At 38.0% G+C, this 23688-nt stretch overlaps 1 protein-coding gene across 4 annotated transcripts in view; it reads right to left on the bottom strand.

The window, feature by feature from the left end:
- TAF1B (TATA-box binding protein associated factor, RNA polymerase I subunit B) overlaps positions 1–23688 on the bottom strand; it is a 62963-nt gene that overhangs the window by 21944 nt on the left and 17331 nt on the right. For all 4 annotated transcript variants that reach the window (XM_082425844.1, XM_082425841.1, XM_082425842.1 and 1 more), the window contains exons 7-9: positions 23012–23168; positions 12802–12901; positions 156–303 (exon numbers count right to left, since the gene is read on the bottom strand). In XM_082425844.1, the coding sequence (XP_082281970.1) occupies positions 156–303; positions 12802–12901; positions 23012–23168 (405 nt within the window). The remainder of the gene's footprint in view (positions 1–155; positions 304–12801; positions 12902–23011; positions 23169–23688) is intronic.

Below are 23688 nucleotides of genomic sequence, written 5' to 3' on the forward strand. Positions count from 1 at the left end.
CAAAATATTTTAAGAAAGGATTTTAAAATTAAGCTTCATGTTACTATGGACCCTGTCAGATGACTCTAATAGTCTCTGATTTGAGAAGATGCAATATATTGTTCATAATAATTTAGTAAGTCAAAGCTTGCTCATTATATACACCACACACTTACCAGGGAGATTGACTTCCATCAAGTATTTCATACACAAGATATTTGGATGAAGATAGCAGTCTTCAGTTATGTCTGGAAAACGTGGCAAATCTAAAAATGTGGCAACTTCAATTATTTTTTTATAGATATCTTCATAGTTAGGCCAAGACTGGAATGAAAGAGATAGTCAAGGTAGCAATTTTTGCAACACAAATTATTTTAAAAACTACTTTCTGATTTTAAAAGTAATATGGGGACTTCCCTGGTGGCGCAGTAGTTAAGAATCTGCCTGCCAATGCAGGGGACATGGGTTTGAGCCCTGGTCTGGGAGGATCCCACATGCCGTGGAGCAACTAAGCCCGTGCGCCACAATGACTGAGCCTGCGCTCTAGAGCCCTGGAGCCACAACTACTGAGCCTGCGAGCCACAACGACTGAGCCTGAGCTCTAGAGCCCGCGAGCCACAACTACTGAGCCCGAGTGCCACAGCTACTGAGCCCGTGTGCCTGGAGCCCATGCTCCGCAACAAGAGAAGCCACCACAATGAGAAGCCCGTGCACCGCAACGAAGAGTAGCCCCCGCTCACCGCAGCTAGAGAAAGCCCATGCGCAGCAACAAAGACCCAACGCAGCCAAAAACTAAAATAAATTTTTAAAAAGTTTTTTAAATAAAAAACAAAAAAAATAAAAGTAATATGTATTCATTGAATAAAATTTGGAATGTAGAGAAAAGCATTAAGGGGAAACGCCCATAAATCCCAAATATCCTCACTAAGCAGTTTTAAACAGTAATACTGGTAAATTAAAATTCTATCTGGCTCATAGAACTCTTACTGGCCTTACCCATGGTATAGTGAAATCATTACTTCTTGCCAATCATGGAAGAATCTGGTATACAGCTGCAACCCAACTGGAGTTACAATGTCGTCATAATCACTCCAAAGCACGACTTCCCTCTCACCCTCCTTCACCGGCACCCTCTCGCCAATCTTCAAATTCACAGCTAACAGATTTAGCTCAATGTTATATAATATTCACATGCTTCTATGTGAGAGATGACACCAGGGTGTAAGTCTAATAGGTAAAAATGTGCAATTCAAACTTCTATTTTCCCACATTAATAGCCTATAAGAGTGTCTTATAGAATTCAGGAAAATCTATGAGCTAATATTAATAAATTAATTCTGTTCACTTTAAGATCACCCTTGTAGTTTATTGGGTATGCTACTTATATTTCTGCAATTTCCAAACATTCTTCTTATTAATACTACATATAATTTTTCCTCATTTACTCATCCACTCACATAAAAATATTAAATTTAGAGTCTATTCTATGCAACATACTTTGGGAAATATAAAGGTGAATAAAGTGATCTCTTCAAGGAGTTTATACTCTAGAAAAGGGATCAGTGTACAAAAATAACTATAGGATGAGATAGAAAGTTATCGAGTACTACAAGCAAGAGATTTTTTTAAGGCTTATGGGATTTCAGAAAAACTAACATTTCCGATACGGTAGGACCCCATTAAAACTAGGCCTGAATACAAACATTTTGGAAACCTGTTTGGCAGTATCTATTAAAGTTGAGTGTGGACATATTCTACAGCAAAGCAGCTCTAGCTACATATACCCAACAGAAATGTGCATGCATGTCCATGAAAAGACATGCACTAGAATGTTCATAACACTATTTGTGAAAGTCCCAAGCTAGAAACTACCCAAATGCCATCAACAACAGAGTAAGTACAAGAATAAATGTCTAGTAAATTTTGATACAGTCTCACAATGGAACATTATACAGCAAAGAAATGAATGCTCTACATGCAACAGTATGAATGAATCTTCAAAACATAATGTTAAAAGAAGCCAGATGCAAAAGAGAATGACTCCACATATGTAAAGTACAAAACTTAGCAACTCAGCACCGAGCTTCTAGTCTATACGGTTAGAAGTCAGGAGAGTGACTGATTACTCTTGGAGTCATGGAGGTAATGACTGCAAGTGAGCATAAGGGTGGAGCTCCTAGGGTGTTAAGAAGGTTGTTTCCTGATCTCGGGGCTGGTTCAGGTTATGAAAATTCATCAGGTTGGGTACATTTGTGATATGTTCACTTTTCTGTATGTATGCCTAGTTAAAAAAAAAAAAAGTGGTAAGAGAGAAAGATAATATCAGTTCAGTAAACTATTTTGTGTAACAGAATCACTTCATACATCACCTTGTAGGAGAAATAATCTAATTGGCAAATTCAGAGTTGGAAAGACCTTTAAAAGTATATGGTCTAACTTTACAAAATCCCCAGCAGGTATATGTCTAGCCCTTCTTATAAATCTCCAGTGATGGGAACTCAATACCTTCCCTGAAGGTAGTTTATTCCATTTTTAATGGGTTTAATCATTAAAAAGTTCTTCCTTATTCTAAGCAAAAATCTGTTTCCCAACAATTTGTGCCAATAATACCATTATGTCATGTCTTGCCCATTTTCTAAATGTGTGAAGGTGTTTGGAAGCCAACTGAAGGAATGAATATTTCTCTGTTAAATGTTACTTTGGTACATTCAGCTCATATGCAATTATAAAGCACAAGGAAATGCTTTATAATGGTACAAGAGTATGCTTATAGGGACTTCCCTGGTGGTCCAGTGGTTAAGAATCCGTCTTGCAATGCAGGGGAAGCTGGTTCGATCTTAGCTGGAACTAAGATCCAGCACGCCGTGGGGCAACTAAGTCCACGTGCCACAACTAGAGAGTCCGCACGCCGCAACTAATGAGCCTGTGCACTGCAACAAAAGATCCCGCGTGCCGCAACTAAGACCCGATGCAGCCAATAAATAAATAAACAAATATTAAAAAAAAAGAGTATGCTTATAGAAAACAATCAAAGTGTTAACTATGCCTGATTTTACTTTGCCTGAGGTTACAACCTTCTTTGTATTGTATTTATTTTGATACCACTATTTCAATGTCTAAACTCTTGAGTTTTATTAGGAAAAAGAAGGCTTTCAATTAGCTATATTATTAACATATGATTAATCTGTAGCTGAAGAATACAAAGTAAATTTCTGTCAATCCAAAATAGCAATGTGGCCTTTCAAGTCTTTTTTTAAATGCTGAGATACAGTAATTCTACTTGGACACTAAAATACTATTAATTGTATTCTAATCTGTGAATTTAAAAGAGAAAAAAGGAAAACATATATTCTCAGTGACTTTTGGCAAAAGCTCTCTTTTTTCTTTATAAAATTAACTTATTTAGACATCTGCTGCATTTCGCACAAAATCTGAAGCATCTTTTCAAGTTAAAACAATTAACATTACTGACAAGATTTATGGCAACCCTAATCCTTTCAAATAATGAAGGTAGGAGATGAAATTAAGTACTTTTATCTGCAAACAAAACAAACACTAGAGCAGTGAATGTTCCCCTTTGAAAAATAACCATCTCAAAAAACCAATTTAATGGATGATAAATTCATGACAAGTAATTGCAAGGTCATTAATGAAAAGGAATCTGGTAAGCTAAAAAGACTTAACATATGTGTAAAACATCCACACTAACATCCGCTCCCTTCCGCCTCCGACATCACTTGAAGTGGTGGCCCAATTGTCCCTACAGGGCTGGCTATGGACTAACCCCCCTAGACATCTGCTCCTATTCCAACCAAGGCAGGCCACTCTTGAACCACTAGCTCAGCAAAGTATCCAACCTTGGGCAGAAGGCTGGGAGTACTGTTACACAGCATTGTTTTAGAGAATATGATCACAGTGTCACATTTTTCTTTCTGTCCCATTGTCCTTAGCCTGGAGAGGGGAATCAGGCTCTAATTTTGACAAGATTCCAAAACATGGATATATAATAATTACAGTGAACATTTAATGACTGCGTTAGAATAGTCTTACTTTGACTTTTAGAAAATGCATGCATGTAGAGAGCACACCCAAGGAAAGGGTCTCATAGAAGCTGCTGGGTCTTTGTATTTTCATTTGGCATGGGGAATCTCTGATGTATTAAGTAGGATAAGAGGACTACCAGAATCCTGTTTAAAACTTTGCATATTTAGTTAAGGTATAATAGTACTTTGTTTTATACTGGTCTTTGGTTATCTGCTAATTAGTCTACTTTTTACCTCAAATGTTTTGTGGAATAAGATGTAATAACAAAAGAACGACAGAGGCAGAAATAAGAAACCTAGTCTGTACTGCTCAAAGCACCATTTCTATCAGTACCACTTGCAAGATGCTTGCATAAAATATTCCTAGATCCCACACCAGACTTAATAAATCCATCCCTAACACTAGGATTAAGAATCTGTAGTTTAAACAAGCTCTCCACGATATTCTTGTGCAAAAAAAATAATAATAAAATAAAATGAAGCGGCTCTCAACCTCATTTTTCTTGTAGCCTGGAAGAGACCCTCAGATGGTTTTAATTCACAAGCTTGACAAGAGAAGCACACCCACAAATTCCAGTGATGGTTAAGATGTTGTGGGAAGCCAGGAACAAAAGAACACATCAGCTGGTTTCTATTCATGCTGCCTGGCAGTGGTAATTCTGGAAGGGAGTGGGAGTGAGGGAAACTGAGAACACCTGTTATCATAACACTCGCCTTAATTTCCCTCAGGTAGATTTCAAACCTGTTAGATTATTACTCTAACAAAGATTGCACAAACAATCCCAAGAGCTACACACGGCCTACAGAGTAAGATGGTGAAAAAACCTAGAGTTTAAAGACTCAGAGTGTATCAAACGTTGATCCAACAAGACAGTCATTTGGAGAGGCTGAAAGAGTGACTGACAGCTCTGGAGGAGTCTTTTTCTTCCTTCAACCAACGGGACCTAGTTTCACAAAGGGTGTAAGGCTGCTCCAAGGCAAAATGAATCATCATGGCAAAGTGCCACTCAGTGGGTCTGGCTGAACCAGCATTACATCTTTTCTTTTTACTCAGAGAGGATGCTGTTGATCAACATTCAAAATACTGGAGATGTACTTTGGAATGAATTTCCAGTTTCCTCTTTATTACTTCTTACTGAGTCTAGTGAGGGATGATGAAATGACTAATTCTTGAGAGGATTTAGAATTACTGTCAAGGACCATGGTAGAATAACATGTACGTTACATATTAAGTGTTAAGAAATTGGTCTGTGGGTTTTAAAATACATAAAAATAAAGAAAATCAAGGCTGAAAAGATGGAAGTATCCCTACTGTGTGTTAAGTCATTGGCAGAATAAATTCTATCTGTAACAGAGATAAGTGTGTCTAGGCCCAACCTTGGTTCAAGCGGCAATTTGACTATTTGGTACTCCATATGGAGATGGTATCCCTGAAAAAGAATAGATTTTTAGTTTATTCTACCAGATGAACTGAAAGATTTTTGCTAGAAGTAACATGCTTCAAATCAGCACCACACTTCAGAAACTTGACTCAAAAATAAAGCAGCCGAAGAGGCAGAGGCAGAAAAACGAGGAGGAGGTTATCTTTAAATTAAACAGGGACTTCCTTCGTGGTGCAGTGGTTAAGAAACCTCCTGCCAATGCAGGGGACATGGGTTCGAGCCCTGGTCCGGGAAGGTCCCACATGCCACGGAGCAACTAAACCCATGTGCCACAACTACTGAGCCTGTGCTCTAGAGCCCAGGAGCCACAACTACTGAGCCCGCACACTGCAACGAAGAGTAGCCCCTGCTCTCTGCAACTAGAGAAAGCCCGCGTGCAGCAACCAAGACCCAACACAGCCAAATAAATGAATTAAATAAATAAATAAATTTATTTTAAAAAATAAAAAATAAATTAAATAAATAAGGAAAATGAAACAGCTACCTACCAGGAGGTTGGGAATCACAACTCAGAAAAAGGAGATGGTTGGAAATACTAAAACTTAATTTGCACACCTGTCTCCTCTCCTGAACTTTGCTCTTATGTCAGGGTAATGGCAGGAAGACTCAAACTCTTATGGCCCACTTGTTAGAAGAAACAAACCACATCGATACTCCATACTCTGTATTGCATTACCCTATGTTTTAAAGTGAGTTTTGTCAGATTTGTTGTTAGTGGGACAGAGGGGCCCGCTTAAATATTAACAGAACAATTTAATGGAAAGAAACAGTTCACACAGGATAAAGGTTTAAGGGTCTTTAAAGCTTTTTTCCCCTTTCCCTTTGATTTGTTTTTAAGGTGTGCTCAACTTTCTGGAATGACAAAAACAAAACAAAACCAAACACAGAAGAAAAACAGTCCCCAGCAGCCCACACACACAAAACTCCACTGGCATTATCTTCATCACCATCTCCTAGAACAATTGCACCTTTTGTCGTTTCTGGTGGAGGTACAGCTGCTGAAGAAGCCAAGACTTAGTAGAGAAAGCTAAGACATGGAAGGAGGAAAGAAAATGCTGCCTTTGTTAATGAAAAGCTGTTTCCACTTAAAAGTTTCAACATACTATGGAATAGTGAATGCACTTTTGTAAGCAAAGGCAAAGCATACAATGAAGAAAAGCTGCCTGTCAGTTAAGTAAACAGTCATTTGAAGACATCCCAAACCTTCCCGTTTTTCTTGAAAAAGTGGGGGAGGGGAGGAAGGGAATATGGACTATTACGAGACATGGCTGAGGATGTGTCTAAAAGGCATAGTAAATATGGCACATAGGGCTTCTAGAGTGCTATAGATTCATTTAATTATAATACTAAGAAATTACAAGGCTAATATGTTTTTTAAAAGACCACAAGGCTATAATAAATTGTTCTAGCATGCATTAAAAATGGCGTGCTTGGGAAAGCATTTTATTGAATTTCACAAATATTCCAGTGAGTTTATTTTCCTTCATGAAGCAATGCCTTAAGACAGGTAAGGACAAGCTAGAGTTTCTGTTACACAACAGCAGGCTCTTGTGATAAACCTGATTACAATACCCTGTCAGAGGTGAACTTCCTGCTTTGCTATTAAAAAAAAAAAAGTACAGTGCCTCACCCTTACTTATTCTTAGTGCTGTTTTGAAGCAAAGATTCAGCTGAGAAAAAGCTAATGCTACATGCACCTGTTAACCCAAACTTAAAACAAGACTTCCTATTGCAAAGGAAAATTAACAAGGAATAAAAATGTCAGAAGAAATGACAAAGCACTGTAATGTATTATTCATGGAGGAAGGATAAAATGAATTCCACATGCATTATGATTCACAAAACAGTTCAATTCGCATTTTTACTCTGCTAGAATTATCTTAATGGTTGTAAATCTATCAGTAGTAGCAAAAAATACTTTTTTATGTTCAAAGTCTAATCTTCTGGAAGTTTGTGGTGAATACATTATTTTATGTGAATACAGTCTTGGTCCTGGGGATGAGATCATTTCAGAAACATGCTGTCGACTTGCACAGACCAAGATAAACCTTATGAATAAATTTGAATTTATGAACTGATGACCAACTGAACAGGAGACAGTTATTTGTTTTGGCCCCAGGATCAGAGCTGGGAAAAACCTGAGTCCTCCTTCTTAAGATGTGCCTGTCCTCCAAATATTCTGCTGACTGTGGAATACCTATGTTCAAATTTCACATAACTGTACTAAAGCAGATTAAAAGCTCGTATCCAAAAGAGTAGACAATCCACAAATAATTTTGATTTGATTTTGGCAGGGTTATGTGATTATTTTTGTAGCAGGCTAACCTTTGTCATTATTCAGTTTTCCTTAGATGAGTATAAAACTTGGTTCTCATTCCTTGTCTTGGGAAGCAGAGGTAGGTGGAGAACTGGGCTGAGCATGCTGGGTACTAGGGGTGGGTACTGGCACGGGATCAAACCAAATCACAGATAATTCACATGAAATCACTGGTTTCACTTAGCAAACATGAGGTATGATTCTCCTAAAACAAGTATCATCAATGTAGCCTCAAACATACATTTTCCGACTGGAGTAATTTACTATTGGTTTCAGTATATTGGTGAACAGTACAAATAACAGATAAGATTATTTATCTCACACACTGGTTTTCATGAGTGATACTGACACACCCATAACTCAGTTTTTTAAATGTCCTTGCTTATAAGCAGAAGTTATATCCCTTACACATTTACCACTAAAATATCAGTGGAATGCTTTCTTATTTTTTCAATCAAATGCCACTATTTAATAGCCTCTGGGTATAATATATAATAAATACAGAAGAAGCAGTCTGGATGTTTACTACTTAGGTGGAAAAAAATCCCCAACAAATCTATTTGAACTCTTCTCTAAATAAAGTATTTAAACTCATTCTGTTTTTCAGCTATTTCAAATCATTTAACCAATAAACACAGACAGAGTTCTTACCATGTATACATAATTATTATATATTAGGCCTTATGTATGATAAAATAGAAGCATTACACATGATTCCTACTCTCAAAGAGTAGTTAAGGATGCAAGAAATACACAAACCAACCCGACTGCTACATCTGCCAGTGGACTCCTTTCTCTAGACCTCCCTCTGTGCCTCCCCATCCAGAGGTAACTAGTATCCTGAATTTTGCTTACCATAAACTTATTTTTTTTAAATAGTTTTATCATGCACATAAATATATCTATATAAATATATTTAGCTTAACTTCTTTTGTGAGCTTAACAAAAATGATATCATACTGTATGTAGCTTCCTAAGTCTTGCCATTTACACTCAATAGAATGTTTCTTAGAGTCATTCCTGTTGCTTGTGGCTGTAGTTGATTCATTTTCATAGTAGTTTAATATACCATGTCTGATTATGTCACATTTTATCCATTTTCCTGTTGATAGACATTCAGATTGTTTTCAGTTTTGTTTTGTTTTGTTTTTTCATTACCTAGCTGCCTTCTTTAGCCTTTAATCCCCAAACACAAAACTCCATCAATAGAGAACTAGTCAGGTAAATTGTGGCATATCTATACTGTGCAGCTCCTAGAAAAATAAAAAGTTAGTAAGAAAATTGCAGTTATATAAGAGAATATCCCTACTCTTAGAAAATATACACTAAAATATTTAGGGATGATGGGCCATGATAAATGTAACTTACCCTCAATGATTCAGAAATAGAACTGCATAGATAGATACATAGATAGGGAAGAACAGCACAAAGGATAAAATGAAATATTAACAATAGTTGAATCTGGGTAAAGGATATATTTTTATTTTTGCAGCTTTTCTATAAATCTAAAATTATTCCAAAATAAAAAGTTTATTTAAAAAAAAAGTTCTCTAAGATACAAGTGAAAAAGGCAAAGTGCAATAGTTACTGTTACCAAGACATAATCTATTTTTATGCTTATACTTCCTATCAAAATCTCTACAAGAAGTCACTCCCCTATTTTACATACCCCTGTCCCTTCAACTCAAGATTAATTTAAAAATAGTCAACAAAAGAGATTATTACTAGGCAAGTATTTTGTATAAACAAAAGCCTACAACCATGATCTTCCAATAACATGGTCCAGCCGATGGAAAATTCTGAAGCAAAGATGAGACAATATTCGTGAATAGAGATTATAATTTTCAAAAAAATCCAAGAATATACGAGCAATGAGATATTTTTAGGCATTCAAGAAAGAGCTGTTTACGTAACACTCAGCTAAAAAGCATCTGAATATTGACTCTATTTCTAAATGTCTAAAAATGAGTATTTAGAACAATTCTGTTTCTGCCCTTAAAGGATTAACTACTATGGGAAACTACTACGGGAATTGGCTTCCCATGATAAACAGAGAACTGGAAAAAATATATGAAACAACAGTTTTAGGCACTGGATAACAGGAAGCACAGGACTATATAATCGCTGAGAGAAGAGAAACAAATGGCCCCAGATTACTGCCTGGAGGCAGTCTCCAAGCTGTAGTGCAGGGAGCAGTGAGTGAAACAGAGCCCAGTGGTCTTGCTAAGTTACAGAGAGAGAGATTAGAGTTCCTGGAAGCTGAGGTAGCTATAATTTGCAGGCAGAGTACCAATGAGGATAAAACTGCAGAGAAAGAACTCTGGAGGTCTGCAAAGGGGTCCTCTCAAGTCTTTGACTGAGTACCAATCTGTGCATGTGTGAGAAAAAACCTGAGGCCAGGGGAGAAAAAAAAATCATTGGATTTTTCCAATGAATCCAAACAATTCTCAGAGTTTGCATAAGGCACCAGCTGGAGTGGAGAGACTTCATAATAGTGGGGGCTCTGGGTAGAGTCTTCCAAAGGGACATGCCTTAGTAGTGGGGCTTACTTAGTCTCACAATATAGGCTGTGGAACAGCCATTAAAAAAACAAGCTTCTAAATGATCAAACTGATATCTAAGTTACCTAATCATACACCAGAACAAAAAAAAATCCAGTATTCGGCAACACAAAATTCACACTGTCTTCATTCAATCAAAATTACCAGGAATGCAAAGCAGGAAAATATGGCACATAATCAGGAGATAAATCAATCAATAGAAACAGACCCAGAAATAACAGAGATAACAGAATTAGTAGATGATAACCTTAAAGCAACTACTGTAAATATTGTCAATAAACTGGAAGATGTAAAAGAAAACATAAACATAATGAAGGAAACGAAAAAGATAAGACTAAAATGGAGCTTCTAGAAATGAAAAATACAGAATCTGAAATGAAAAAAATACTAGATGGGTTTAACAGCAGATTAGACATTCAAGAAGTAAAGATCAGTGAATTTGAAGATATCGTCTTAGAAAGTATCCAAAACAAAACACACTGAGGAAAAGAAAAAGAACAGAAGGCTTAGTGAGCTGTGGTCTAACATGTAGTTGGAAGGAAGGAAGGAGAGAAGGAAGGAAGAGAAGGGAAGAGAAAGGAAGGGAAGGGAAGAGAAAGGAAGTGAAGGGAAGGGAAGGGAAGGGAAGAGAAGAGAAGAGAAATCAGACAGTCCTGTAGAAAGAAACATTTTTAAAGTGCTGAAGGAAAAGTACAAACCTAGAATTCTATACTAGTGAAAATGTTTTTTCAAAAATGAAGGCAAAACAAAGACATTTTTAGACCAAAAAGTGCCAAAAGAATTCACTGCCAACAGATCTGTACTATAAGAAATGTTAAAGGACTTTTTTAGACAGGAATAGTGCCAGAAATGGCAAAATGTGGGTAAATATGAAGTAGTTCTTCTCATTTTAATTTCTTAAAATGATAAACAACTTTTTAAAGCAAAAATAATTCCAACGCATTGTGGAATATCTAACAAGTAACGATAAAATGTTTAACACTAAGGGATGGGAGGAGGGAAGTGGAAGTATATATATTCTTGTAAGGGTCTTACACTATACATGTACTGGTATATTATTATTTGAGGCAGATTGTGGTACGTTAAAGATGAATTTTATAAACTCTAGAACAACGTCCTAAAAAAATAGAGGTATGGTTAATAAATCAATAGTGGAGATAAAATGGAATCATAAAAAAAATCTTAATTCAAAAAAGGCAGAAAAAGAAGAAAAAAGAAATAAAGACTAGATGGGACAAATAATAGTAAGATGGTACAAAAACAGAACAAAAGACCATACAATGAGTAAAAGGCCTAAAGCACTGTAGTTCCAAGTCTGAGACTACCATCTGCATGACCTCGGCAAATCATTCTACCTGTCTGAGGTGTTTACTCACAGGTAAAATTGGAAAGATGGTGAACCATACTCATGCAGGGGTTTAGTAAGGATCATAAATGTCTCTTGAATTAAACTGAAAACAATGTGAAGGTTGTGAAGGTTAGGAAAGCCTTTGAAAATAATTCCTTAAGTGGGTAAATGGAGGATAATATTTAATATTAATATTTAGTACACTGAAAACCTTCTGATGAAGAGCACAGGGAAAATAACCTTTGAGTATTATAAATAGCGATAAAGACTCATAATTAAAAGGACAGAAGCGCTGCCATTGGAGACATCTGAAAAGAGATCTAGAAGAAGCCTAACACAAGCAAAGGACTTAAAATAGTGCCTCCTGAGGGACTTCCCTGCTGGACCAGTGGTAAAGAATCCACCTTCCAATGCAGGGGATGCAGGTCCGATCCCTGTTCAGCGAACTAAGATCCCACATGCTGCGGGGCAACGAAGCCCATGTGCTGCAACTACTGAGCTCACGCGCCTCAACTAGAGAGCCCGCGTGCCGCAAACTACAGAGCCCACGCACCCTGGAGCCTGCGCCACAATTAGGGAGAAGCCTGTGCGCCGCAACGAAAGATCCCGCATGCCTCAATGAGGATCCTACATGCCACAACTAAGACCTGACGCAGCCAAAAATTTTAAAATTAATTAATTAATTAATTAAATATATTTAAAAAAGTGTCTCTTGAAACAACATAATAACTTTCATCTCTTTTCTCCAAAGCAACATAGTGTGCAAACAACAACAAAAAATACCGTTTTTTAAATTTGAAATTACCTAAAGGTCTCTATATAAAACTTTTAGTCTCAACAATACACCTATTTGCAATGCACACACCTCACATTATAGCTGTATTTTGAGGATAGCGTAACCTAAAGGATTAGATGTAGCCACATAAGGAAAATAAAAAATAATAATTCTACTCTTCATTAAATTATGACTAATGTCCATATTTGAATAGAACAAAAACTAGATGACATTTTTTAAAACTCCAACACCAAATAAGTCAGGAGAGGAATATAAATCACCAAATTACTCTTGTGTCTTATAAGTGACTACAAAGTAAAAAAGAAAATAACTGACCTCTATAGCAAAGATTCCTTTGTCACGCCCATATAATTTCATCTCTTCTGGAAAATGCTGAAAAGCATTTATATAAGGAATATGTTCCTCTTCAACGAATCTATATTTTTAAAAAGAGTTTCAATAAAATGTATGTACTGATTTGGCAAAGTAACAAAACAAAAGAGGTAAAAATGTATTTCAAAGACAAGGTAAGAATCAGTTGAGTATACTGTATATCCTACATATATGTAAGGATAATTAATCTGAAAATATCTATTAGTCTCTGTACCCTTGTGTGGAGAAAACATTTAGTTGATTAATAATCTCTTAAGTTTCTGCCCAAATAGACAAAATATTTCTTAAAGGTGTATTTATCTTATTTGTCAATTTACCACCAGGCTTGCAGACATGGCATTCCTTCCTCCTATCCCTAGTTCCTCTCACATGATTAGCTCCTACTTATCTCTTAAATCACTTCTTCAGGGACACCTTCCTTGATCCCTGTTTTCCTTGTTAGAATACCTCCTTGCCCACCATTCGGTCTCCAGTACCTATGACAGTGCACGGTAGGTGCCTGTCACTGGAAGAACAATTAAACAAAGGAACATTTGTTCACCACTCCATCTCAACGTCTGGTACATAGTAGCTGATCAAATATTTTGAGTTTGAAGAAATTAGCACACATATATAAATAATCATTCATACATACTTATTTATAATTCATTCATTCATTCAACAGACATTTATTGAGTACTATATACCCAACACTATTCTAGGCTGGGGGATATAGCAGTGAACAAAACAGTAAAATATTCTTGTTCCCAAGGAGTTTACATTCTAGTGAAAAGAAAAAGATGACAAAACAAATAAATGAAATTTATAGAATGTCAGATAGGAAAAACCGGTAAGAAGAAAAATAGAGAAGAATAAAGAGGGATGGGCACAGACCAGCAGCATCCCGTATACCCCTCCTAACCACAAACCGCTACTCCAGGCACGTCCCCTGGAAACACTGTCTCTACTTATAATATTATTATACTTTTCAAAAGTTTCAATCTGTGACAGACTGGAAATTTAACAAATTGGTTCTTCATTAGAGGTAATTTTAGAAGCACTGCATTAGAGGAAAGTTGTGTCTACCTGTAAAACATATCCTGAACCCCTTTACCTCATTCCATTTCTATTACCACCACCCTAATCCAAGACACTACCTCTTGCTTTAAGTATAGAAAAGACCACCTGGTCCCCCTGCTTCTACCTGAGCCTACCTAGAATCCACTTTCCTCACAGTTGCCTGAGTGATCTTGAAAACATTAATCAGATTATATGTCTCCTGCTAAAATCTTCCAGTGGCTTACTATCACACTTAAAGCCAAACTCCCAGTGGGAATGGGGTTTCCTTTTGGAGTGATGAATATATCCTGGAAATAGAGGTGATGGTTGCACAACCTTGTGAATATACTGAAAACCACTGACTTGTACACTTCAAAAGGGTGAGTTGTATTGTATATGAACTATACCTCCAAAAAAAAAAAATCCGAACTCCTAACTTGGCTTACAAAGACCTACATCTGGCCCCTGTTTATTATCTCCCTGTCCTCATCTTCCTACTCCTCCTTCAAGCTCTGACTCCCATCACTTCAGCCTCCTCTGCTCCTTGATCACACAGAGCTTGAAGCTGCTTTAGAGCCCGGCACTAGCAGCCTCCCTCTACCTGGAACGCGAGTACTTCAGATGTTCAGTGAGAGTGCAGCGTAAACTCCACCTAGTCAGTGAGGCCTTCCCTAATAACCCACCTGAAGGAGCGAGCTGGTCATTCTCTATCACATCATCCTATTCCAAGCTTCTGAACAGCACTTCACTGTCTGATCGTTTTAAAATTTATTTGTGTATTTGCTCATCTGTTTCCTCCTCTAGTCTTAAACTTCACGAGAGCAGGGACTTGATCTATATATGGTTCACAACTGTATTTCAGGCGTCTAGACTCTAGAACAACACCTGTGTATAGTAGGTATTCAATAAATATTTGTGGAACAAATACATGTTGGCTATTTTTATTTATTATTATTGTTATTGTTAGGTAGGTAGGGTTCTTTAAAGGCTACCTAAGGGTTATGAATTTATCCTAAGGACTACGGATGCTGCTAAAGGATTTAAACAGGGAAGTGACATGCAGGATCAGTATAAAATGTATGGGTATTGGGGCCAGGCTAATAATGTATTCCCTTCAAATCAATGTTCTTTAAGTAGTTTTTCAATAGTAGGTCTCAAACTTTAGCATCCATTAGAATCCCCTGGAGGGCTTATTAAAACAGAGACTACCAGGCCCTGTCCCCGGAGTTTCTGATTCAGAAGGTTAGAATGGGTCCAAGAATTTACATTTCTAGCAAATCACCGGGTGACGCTGACACTGTGTTCGGGGGACCACACTTTGAGAAGAACCTGTGACTTAGAGCTCTTTTCCAAGAGAAGCAGAGAAAGAGGATGAGTGGTGAAGTCTCTTCTCCTATTGCTCCAAGCAGTTAAACTGGGTCCCAAATTTGTATGCCCCACAGAGCAAAATAAAAGCCCTCCAGCTAACTAGAGCTAATCGCCTCGAAGGGAATTCCCCTTGGAGGGGGAAGGGAGGAAAGAGGGAGGAAAGGAAAGAGGGAGACAGAGGGGTGGGGAGAGAGGCAGAAGGAGAGGGGGGAGAGAGAGAGAGACAGATAGACAAAGGTGCAGGATCTTAACCCATCCTTCCAACCACATAGAATATTCTCCCTGAGAAGAATTTTCGGGCAAATATTACTTTCTCCATCTTGTTAGATTTCTAGGAGAGTTGCGTTACCCCCTTACAGATTGCCCTGGGTGGGATGGCTAACCCTGTTATCCAGCTCCAGTGACACGATTAGACTGCTGTTTCTATTAAGATCCCTCTGGTTATCAGGAGGAAATGGACAGGAGTGGCACAAGACTCACTTGGAAGGTTGCTAAGTAACCCAGGTGAAGATAGAGGGAATCGGGGAAAAATCGTTTGAGAGTTATTTTGGAAGTATAATTGACAGGACATAATGATTAACTATACGTAGAGAGAGGAAAGAGTCAAGGATGAGTCTCAGGTGCCTGTATGGGATGCAACATGGCCCAGGTATTTACGAAGAAAGGAAACACTGGAGGAGGAGCTGGATTGAGGAGAAAGATGATGAAGGAGTGTCCAGAAGGCAGGTGAATATATGAATACATGGGTCTGGTCCTCAGTAGACAAGTCTGGGCTGGAAATTCAGATTTGGGAGTCATCATCACAAAGATGGTAATTAAAGCCTTGGGAAAGGATGAGATCACCCAATGAGGGCATACAGAACAAGATGAGGTATGTATGTATGTATGTATGTATGTATGTATGTATGTATGTATGTATTTATTTATGGCTGCGTTGGGTCTTCACTGCTGCGTGCGGGCTTTCTCTAGTTGTGGTGAGTGGCGGCTACTCTTCGTTGCAGTGTGCGGGCTTCTCATTGTCGTGGCTTCTCTTGTTGCAGAGCACGAGCTCTAGGCACGCAAGCTTCAGGAGTTGTGGCACGTGGGCTCAGTAGTTGTGGCTTGCGGGCTCTAGAGCTCAGCCTCAGTAGTTGTGGCACATGGGCTTAGTTGCTCTGCAGCATGTAGGATCTTCCTGGGCCAGGGCTCGAACCCATGTCGCTTGCACCGGCAGGCAGATTCTTAACAACTGCGCCACCAGGGAAGCCTCGAGGTTTTTAGCTTAACAGTAAAATTCACTGAATCATGGACTATCTGCAGGTACTGTTTTTTGTGTTTTCTTTTAAACATCTTTATTGGAGTATAATTGCTTTACATTGTTGTGTTAGTTGCTGCTGTATAACAAAGTGAATCAGCTATACTTACACATATATCCCCATACCCCCTCCCTCTTGCGTCTCCCTCCCACCCTCCCTATCTCACCCCTCTAGGTGGTCACAAAGCACGAGCTGATCTCCCTGTGCTATGCGGCTGCTTCCCACTAGCTATCTATTTTACATTTGGTAGTGTATATATGTCCATGCCACTCTCTCACTTCGTCCCAGCTTACCCTTCCCCCTCCCCATGTCCTCAAGTCCATTGTCTACATCTGCGTCTTTATTCCTCTCCTGCCCCTAGGTTCTTCAGAACCATTTTTTTTTAATTCCATATATATGTGTTAGCATACAGTATTTGTTTTTCTCCTTCTGACTTACTTCACTCTGTATGACAGACTCTAGGTCCATCCACCTCACTACAAATAACTCAATTTCGTTTCTTTTTATCACTGAGTAATATTCCATTGTATATATGTGCCACATCTTCCTTATCCATTCATCTGTCGATGGACACTTAGGTGGCTTCCATGTCCTGGGTATTGTAAATAGTGCAGCAATGAACATTGTGGTACATGACTCTTTTTGAATTATGGTTTTCTCAGGGTGTAAGACCAGTAGTGGGACTGCTGAGTCATATGGTAGTTCTGTTTTTAGTTTTTTAAGGAACCTCCATATTGTCCTCCATAGTGGCTGTATCAATTTACTTTCCCACCAACAGTGCAGGAGGGTTCCCTTTTCTCCATACCCTATCCAGCATTTATTGTTTGTATATTTTTTGATGATGGCCATTCTCACTGGTGTGAGGTGATATCTCATTGTAGTTTTGATTTGCATTTCTCTAATGATTAGTGATGTTGAGCATCCTTTCATGTGTTTGTTGGCTATCTGTATATCTTCTTTGGAGAAATGTCTATTTAGGTCTTCTGCCCATTTTTGGATTGGGTTGTTTGTTTTTTGATATTGAGCTGCATGAGCTGCTTGTATATTTTGGAGATTAATCCTTTGTCAGTTGCTTCATTTGCAAATATTTTCTCCCATTCTGAGGGTTCTTTTTGTCTTGTTTATGGTTTCCTTTGCTGTGCAAAAGCTTTTAAGTTTCATTAGGTCCCATTTGTTTATTTTTGTTTTTATTTCCATTTCTCTAGGGGGTGGGTCAAAAGGGATCTTGCTGTGATGTATGTCATAGAGTGTTCTGCCTATGTTTTCCTCTAAGAGTTTGATAGTATCTGGCCTTACATTTAGGTCTTTAATCCATTTTGAGTTTATTTTTGTGTATGGTGTTAGGGAGTGTTCTCTTTTCTTTCTTTTACATGTAGCTGTCCAGTTTTCCCAGCACCACTTATTGAAGAGGCTGTCTTTTCTCCATTGTATATTCTTCCCTCCTTTATCAAGGATAAGGTGACCATATGTGCCTGGGTTTATCTCTGGGCTTTCTATCCTGTTCCATTGATCTATATTTCTGTTTTTGTGCCAGTACCATACTGTCTTGATTACTGTAGCTTTGTAGTATAGTCTGAAGTCTGGGAGCCTGATTTGTTCAGCTCCGTTTTTCTTTCTCAAGATTGCTTTGGCTATTTGGGGTCTTTTGTGTTTCCATACAAATTGTGAAATTTTTTGTTCTAGTTCTGTGAAAAATGCCAGTGGTAGTTTGATAGGGATTGCATTGAATCTGCAGATTGCTTTGGGTAGTAGAGTCATTTTCACAATGTTGATTCTTCCAATCCAAGAACATGGTATATCTCTCCATCTATTTGTATCATCTTTAATTTCTTTCATCAGTGTCTTATAGTTTTCTGCATACAGGTGTTTTGTCTCCTTAGGTAGGTTTATTCCTAGGTATTTTATTCTTTTTGTTGAAATGGTAAACGGGAGTGTTTCCTTAATTTCTCTTTCAGACTTTTCATCATTAGTGTATAGGAATGCAAGAGATTTCTGTCCATTAATTTTGTATCCTGCTACTTTACCAAATTCATTGATGAGCTCCAGTAGTTTTCTGGTAGCATCTTTAGGATTCTCTATGTATAGTATCATGTCATCTGCAAACAGTGACAGTTTTACTTCTTCTTTTCCGATTTGGATTCCTTTTATTTCTTGTTCTTCTCTGACTGCTGTGGCTAAAACTTCCAAAACTATGTTGAATAATAGTGGTGAGAGTGGTCAACCTTGTCTTGTTCCTGATCTTAGTGGAAATGGTTTCAGTTTTTCACCATTGAGAATGATGTTGGCTGTGGGTTTGTCATATATGGTCTTTATTATGTTGAGGTAAGTTCTCTCTATGCCTACTTTCTGGAGCGTTTTTATCACAAATGGGTGTTGAATTCTGTCAAAAGCTTCTTCTGCATCTACTGAGATTATCATATGGTTTTTATCCTTCAATTTGTTAATATGGTGTATCACATTGACTGATTTGCATATAATGAAGAATCCTTGCATTCCTGGGATAAACCCCATTTGATCATGGTGTATGATCCTTTCAGTGTGCTGTTGGATTCTGTTTGCTAGTATTTTGTTGAGGATTTTTGCATCTATGTTCATCAGTGATACTGGCCTATAGTTTTCTTTTTTTGTGGCATCTTTGTCTGGGTTTGGTATCAGGGTGATGGTGGCCTCGTAGAATGAGTTTGGGAGTGTTCCTCCCTCTGCTATATTTTGGAAGAGTTTGAGAAAGATAGGTGTTAGCTCTTCTCTAAATGTTTGATAGAATTCACCTGTGAAGCCATCTGGTCCTGGGCTTTTGTTTGTTGGAAGACTTTTAATCACAGTTTCAATTTCAGTGCTTGTGATTCGTCTGTTTATATTTTCTATTTCTTCCTGGTTCAGTCTCAGAAGGTTGTGCTTTTCTAAGAATGTGTCCATTTCCTCCAGGTTGTCCATTTTATTAGCATATAGTTGCCTGTAGTAATCTCTCACGATCCTTTGTATTTCTGCAGTGTCAGTTGTTACTTGTCCTTTTTCATTTCTAATTCTGTTGATTTGAGTCTTCTCCTTTTTTCTTGAGTCTGACTAATGGTTTATCAATTTTGTTTATCTTCTCAAAGAACCAGCTTTTAGTTTTATTGATCTTTGCTATCGTTTCCTTCATTTCTTTTTCAGTTATTTCTGATCTGATCTTTATGATTTCTTTCCTTCTGCTAACTTTGGGTTTTGTTTGTTCTTCTTTCTCTAATTGCTTTAGGTGTAAGGTTAGGTTGTTTGAGATTTTTCTTGTTTCTTGAGGTAGGATTGTACTGCTATAAACTTCCCTCTTAGAACTGCTTTTGCTGCATCTCATAGGTTTTGGGTCATTGTGTTTTCATTGTCATTTATTTCTAGGTATTTTTTGATTTCCTCTTTGATTTCTTCACTGATCTCTTGGTTATTCAGTAGCGTATTGTTTGGCCTCCATGTGTTTGTATTTTTTACAGTTTTTTTCCTGTAATTGATATCTAGTCTCAGAGCACTGTGGTCAGAAAAGATACTTGATATGACTTCAATTTTCTTAAATTTACCAAGGCTTGATTTGCAACCCAAGACATGATCTATCCTGGAGAATGTTCCATAAGCATTTGAGAAGAAAGTGTATTCTGTTGTTTTTGGATGGAATGTCCTATAAATATCAATTAAGTCCATCTTGTTTAATGTATCATTTAAAGCTTGTGTTTCCTTATTTATTTTCATTGTGGATGATCTGTCCATTGGTTAAAGTCCCCTACTATGACTGTGTTACTGTCGATTTCCCCTTTTATGGCTGTTAGCATTTGCCTTAAGTATTGAGGTGCTCCTATGTTGGGTGCACAAGTATTTACAATTGTTATATCTTCTTCTTGGATTGATCCCTTGATCATTATGTAGTGTCCTTCTTTGTCTCTTGTAATAGTCTTTATTTTAAAGTCTATTTTGTCTGATATGAGAATTGCTACTCCAGCTTTCTTTTGATTTCCATTTGCATGGAATATCTTTTTCCATCCCCTCACTTTCAGTCTGTATGTGTCCCTAGCTCTGAAGTGGGTCTCTTGTAGACAGCATATATACGGGTCTTGTTTTTGTATCCATTCAGCCAGTCTATGTCTTTTGGTTGGAGCATTTAATCCATTTACATTTAAGGTAATTATCAGTATGTATGTTCCTATTACCATTTTCTTAATTGTTTTGGGTTTGTTATTGTAAGTCTTTCCCTTGTGTTTCCTGCCTAGAGAAGTTCCTTTAGCATTTGTTGTAAATCTTGTTTGGTGGTGCTGAATTCTCTTAGCTTTTGCTTGTCTGTAAAGGTTTTAATTTCTCTGTTGAATCTGAATGAGATCCTTGCTGGGTAGAGTAATCTTGGTTACAGGTTTTTCCCTTTCATCACTTTAAATATGTCCTGCCACTCCCTTCTGGTTTGCAGGGTTTCTGCTGAAAGATCAGCTGTTAACCTTATGGGGATTCCCTTGTATGTTATTTCTTGTTTTCCCTCACTGCTTTTAGTATTTTTTCCTGTACTTAATTTTTTTATTTTATTTTATTTATTTTTATTTTTTATTTATTTATTTTTGGCTGCATTGGGTCTTCGTTGCTGTGCGCAGGCTTTCTCTAGTTGCGGTGAGCGGGGGCTACTCTTCGTTATGGTGTGCAGGCTTCTCATTGCGGTGGCTTCTCCTGTTGCAGAGCACAGGCTCCAGGTGCTCAGGCTTCAGCAGCACGGGCTCTAGGCGCACGGGCTTCAGTAGTTGTGGCGCATGGGCTCAGTAGTTGTGGCTCTTGGGCTCTAGAGCGCAGGCTCAGTAGTTGTGGCGCACGGGCTCAGTTGCTCTGTGGCATGTGGGATCTTCCTGGACCAGGGCTCGAACCCGTGTCCCCTGCATTGGCAGGCGTATTCCCAACCACTGCGCCACCAGGGAAGCCCTGTATTTAATTTTTGACAGTTGGATTAATGTGTCTTGGCGTGTTTCTCCTTGGATTTATCCTGTATGGGACTCTCTGTGCTTCCTGGACTTGATTGACTATTTCCTTTTCCATATTAGGGAAGTTTTCAACTTGCATGTACTGTTAGTCACATCTGAGAAAAGCCTTGTTATTTGGTTGATGTGGCCAAATTCAAAGGCACTATCCTCATTTACCAGAGGCATTTTATTTAATCAAAGGGCCTAGTGCCTATAATGATGATGATGATGAAGAAAACGTAAACAACAATAACCAGCATTGAGTTCTTATTACGTGCCCGGCGCTATGTGCTTTTCATGTAGTACTAGTTATTGAAAGTAGTTTCAAACCCTCTGAGGTAGATATTATTATTAGCCTCATTTTACCAATGAGGAAACAGAGGCAGAGAGAAATCAAATAACTTACTCAAGGTCCTATAACACATAAGTGGCAGAGCCAGGATTTGAACCCAGGAGTCTGGTTCTAAATCTGTGCTCTTAAAATCACTCCACACACTGAAAAAAACTCAAATGTTATTATTCAGAACACATATTAAGCACGGGAAAATTAACACATTAATGATTTTGGCACATCTTCTATTTAATGAGAAATTCTTACACAGAACGCCATAATTTATTCATTAACTATAAAACCCGGCAGATTACCTTGAAAAATGTAAATGCTGACTATCTACATAACAGGTTCTTTTAAGAGCTTTGTTTTTAATTTTGGCTTATAAACACAGACAACCTGTATTTTAGCTCTTAACAATACCAATGTATGCTTTTGTGTAACTACTAATAACATTTGCCAAAGTAAAGGTCATCTGTTCATCCTCTCTCTTAAAAATGAAAAATACTGGGCTTCCCTGGTGGCGCAGTGGTTGAGAATCTGCCTGCCAATGCAGGGGACACGGGTACGAGCCCTGGTCTGGGAAGATCCCACATGCCGCAGAGCAACTGGGCCCGTGAGCCACAATTACTGAGCCTGCGCGTCTGTAGTCTGCGCTCCGCAACGATAGAGGCCGCGACAGTGAGAGGCCCGTGCACCGCGATGAAGAGTGGCCCCCGCTTGCCACAACTAGAGAAAGCCCTCGCACAGAAACGAAGACCCAACACAGCCATAAATAAATAAATAAATAAATAAATAAATAAATAAATATAAAATGACTAATACTCTTATTAAAAAAAAAAAATGAAAAATACTTAATAATACTACTCAGGTAATTAAATGTCACTTTTCATCTTCAAAGCACTTTACTCACATTAGAAAATTAATTTTCTAATACCCCATTGTAAGATAAATAGTATTATTTCCACTACCTAAATAAGGAAACCAAGGAGATGAATTATTAGCCCAAGGAGAATTAAATTTCAGAGTTAGAATTCAGACTGCCCAATCTTTCCCTTCCTTAATTTAAACCTCCTTGTAAAATCCAAAATATCCAAGGCTGTCTCCTAGTGCACACAGATAGTCAGCAGAAGCATCATTATACGACGAGAGGCCCAGCTTACCTCAGAAGATCCGCAAGAGTGATTGTCTCCCTCTGCCAAAGCAATGACAAGTAGCAGAAAGCTAGCGTCCGTGGCACGGTCATCTTCACAATTCCCTTCTCCTTTCGCAGTGAATACTCTACTCCGTCAAGAGATCCGGAACAGACAGATGCAGTTTCTAAAAGGACAAAGGGAGATTTTTAAAAGTACAAGCAACTATTTTGGACAACAAAGAAGAAAAACAGCAAAATCCAAAGAGGTACTTTAAATTATCTTTAGATTACTGATATAATCTTTACAAAGAACAATTTGGCAATAAAGAGCAATAACGATTCAGAAGAAAATTGGCCAAAAAGGTAACTGCTGGTTCTTTGTGGGAGTTGGATGAGCTGAGATTCCAAGGAGGGATTTGTCTTGTTTGAATTTCTGTACAGTTAACAGGAACAATTTTTCGAATAAATAAAAGGACAAACAATTACAAAGCAAAGAATGTGTAATTCCTTTGAGTCACGCCTCAACTCACCTGTCCCCTTCTCTGAGAGGCTCTCCAAACACTAGCTAAGGCAGCACCCCTTCCCACTCCCATCCTGCAGGCATCCTCCCCCACGGGGCATTATTCCATCCTCAACTCATTCATTCCACAAATACTTATCCACCTCATTCTTTGTGCCACTCTTCTAGGTCTGGGGAAATGACAG

Source organism: Balaenoptera physalus (assembly GCF_965194825.1).
Source record: "Balaenoptera physalus genome assembly, chromosome: 15".
NCBI lineage: Eukaryota > Metazoa > Chordata > Mammalia > Artiodactyla > Balaenopteridae > Balaenoptera > Balaenoptera physalus.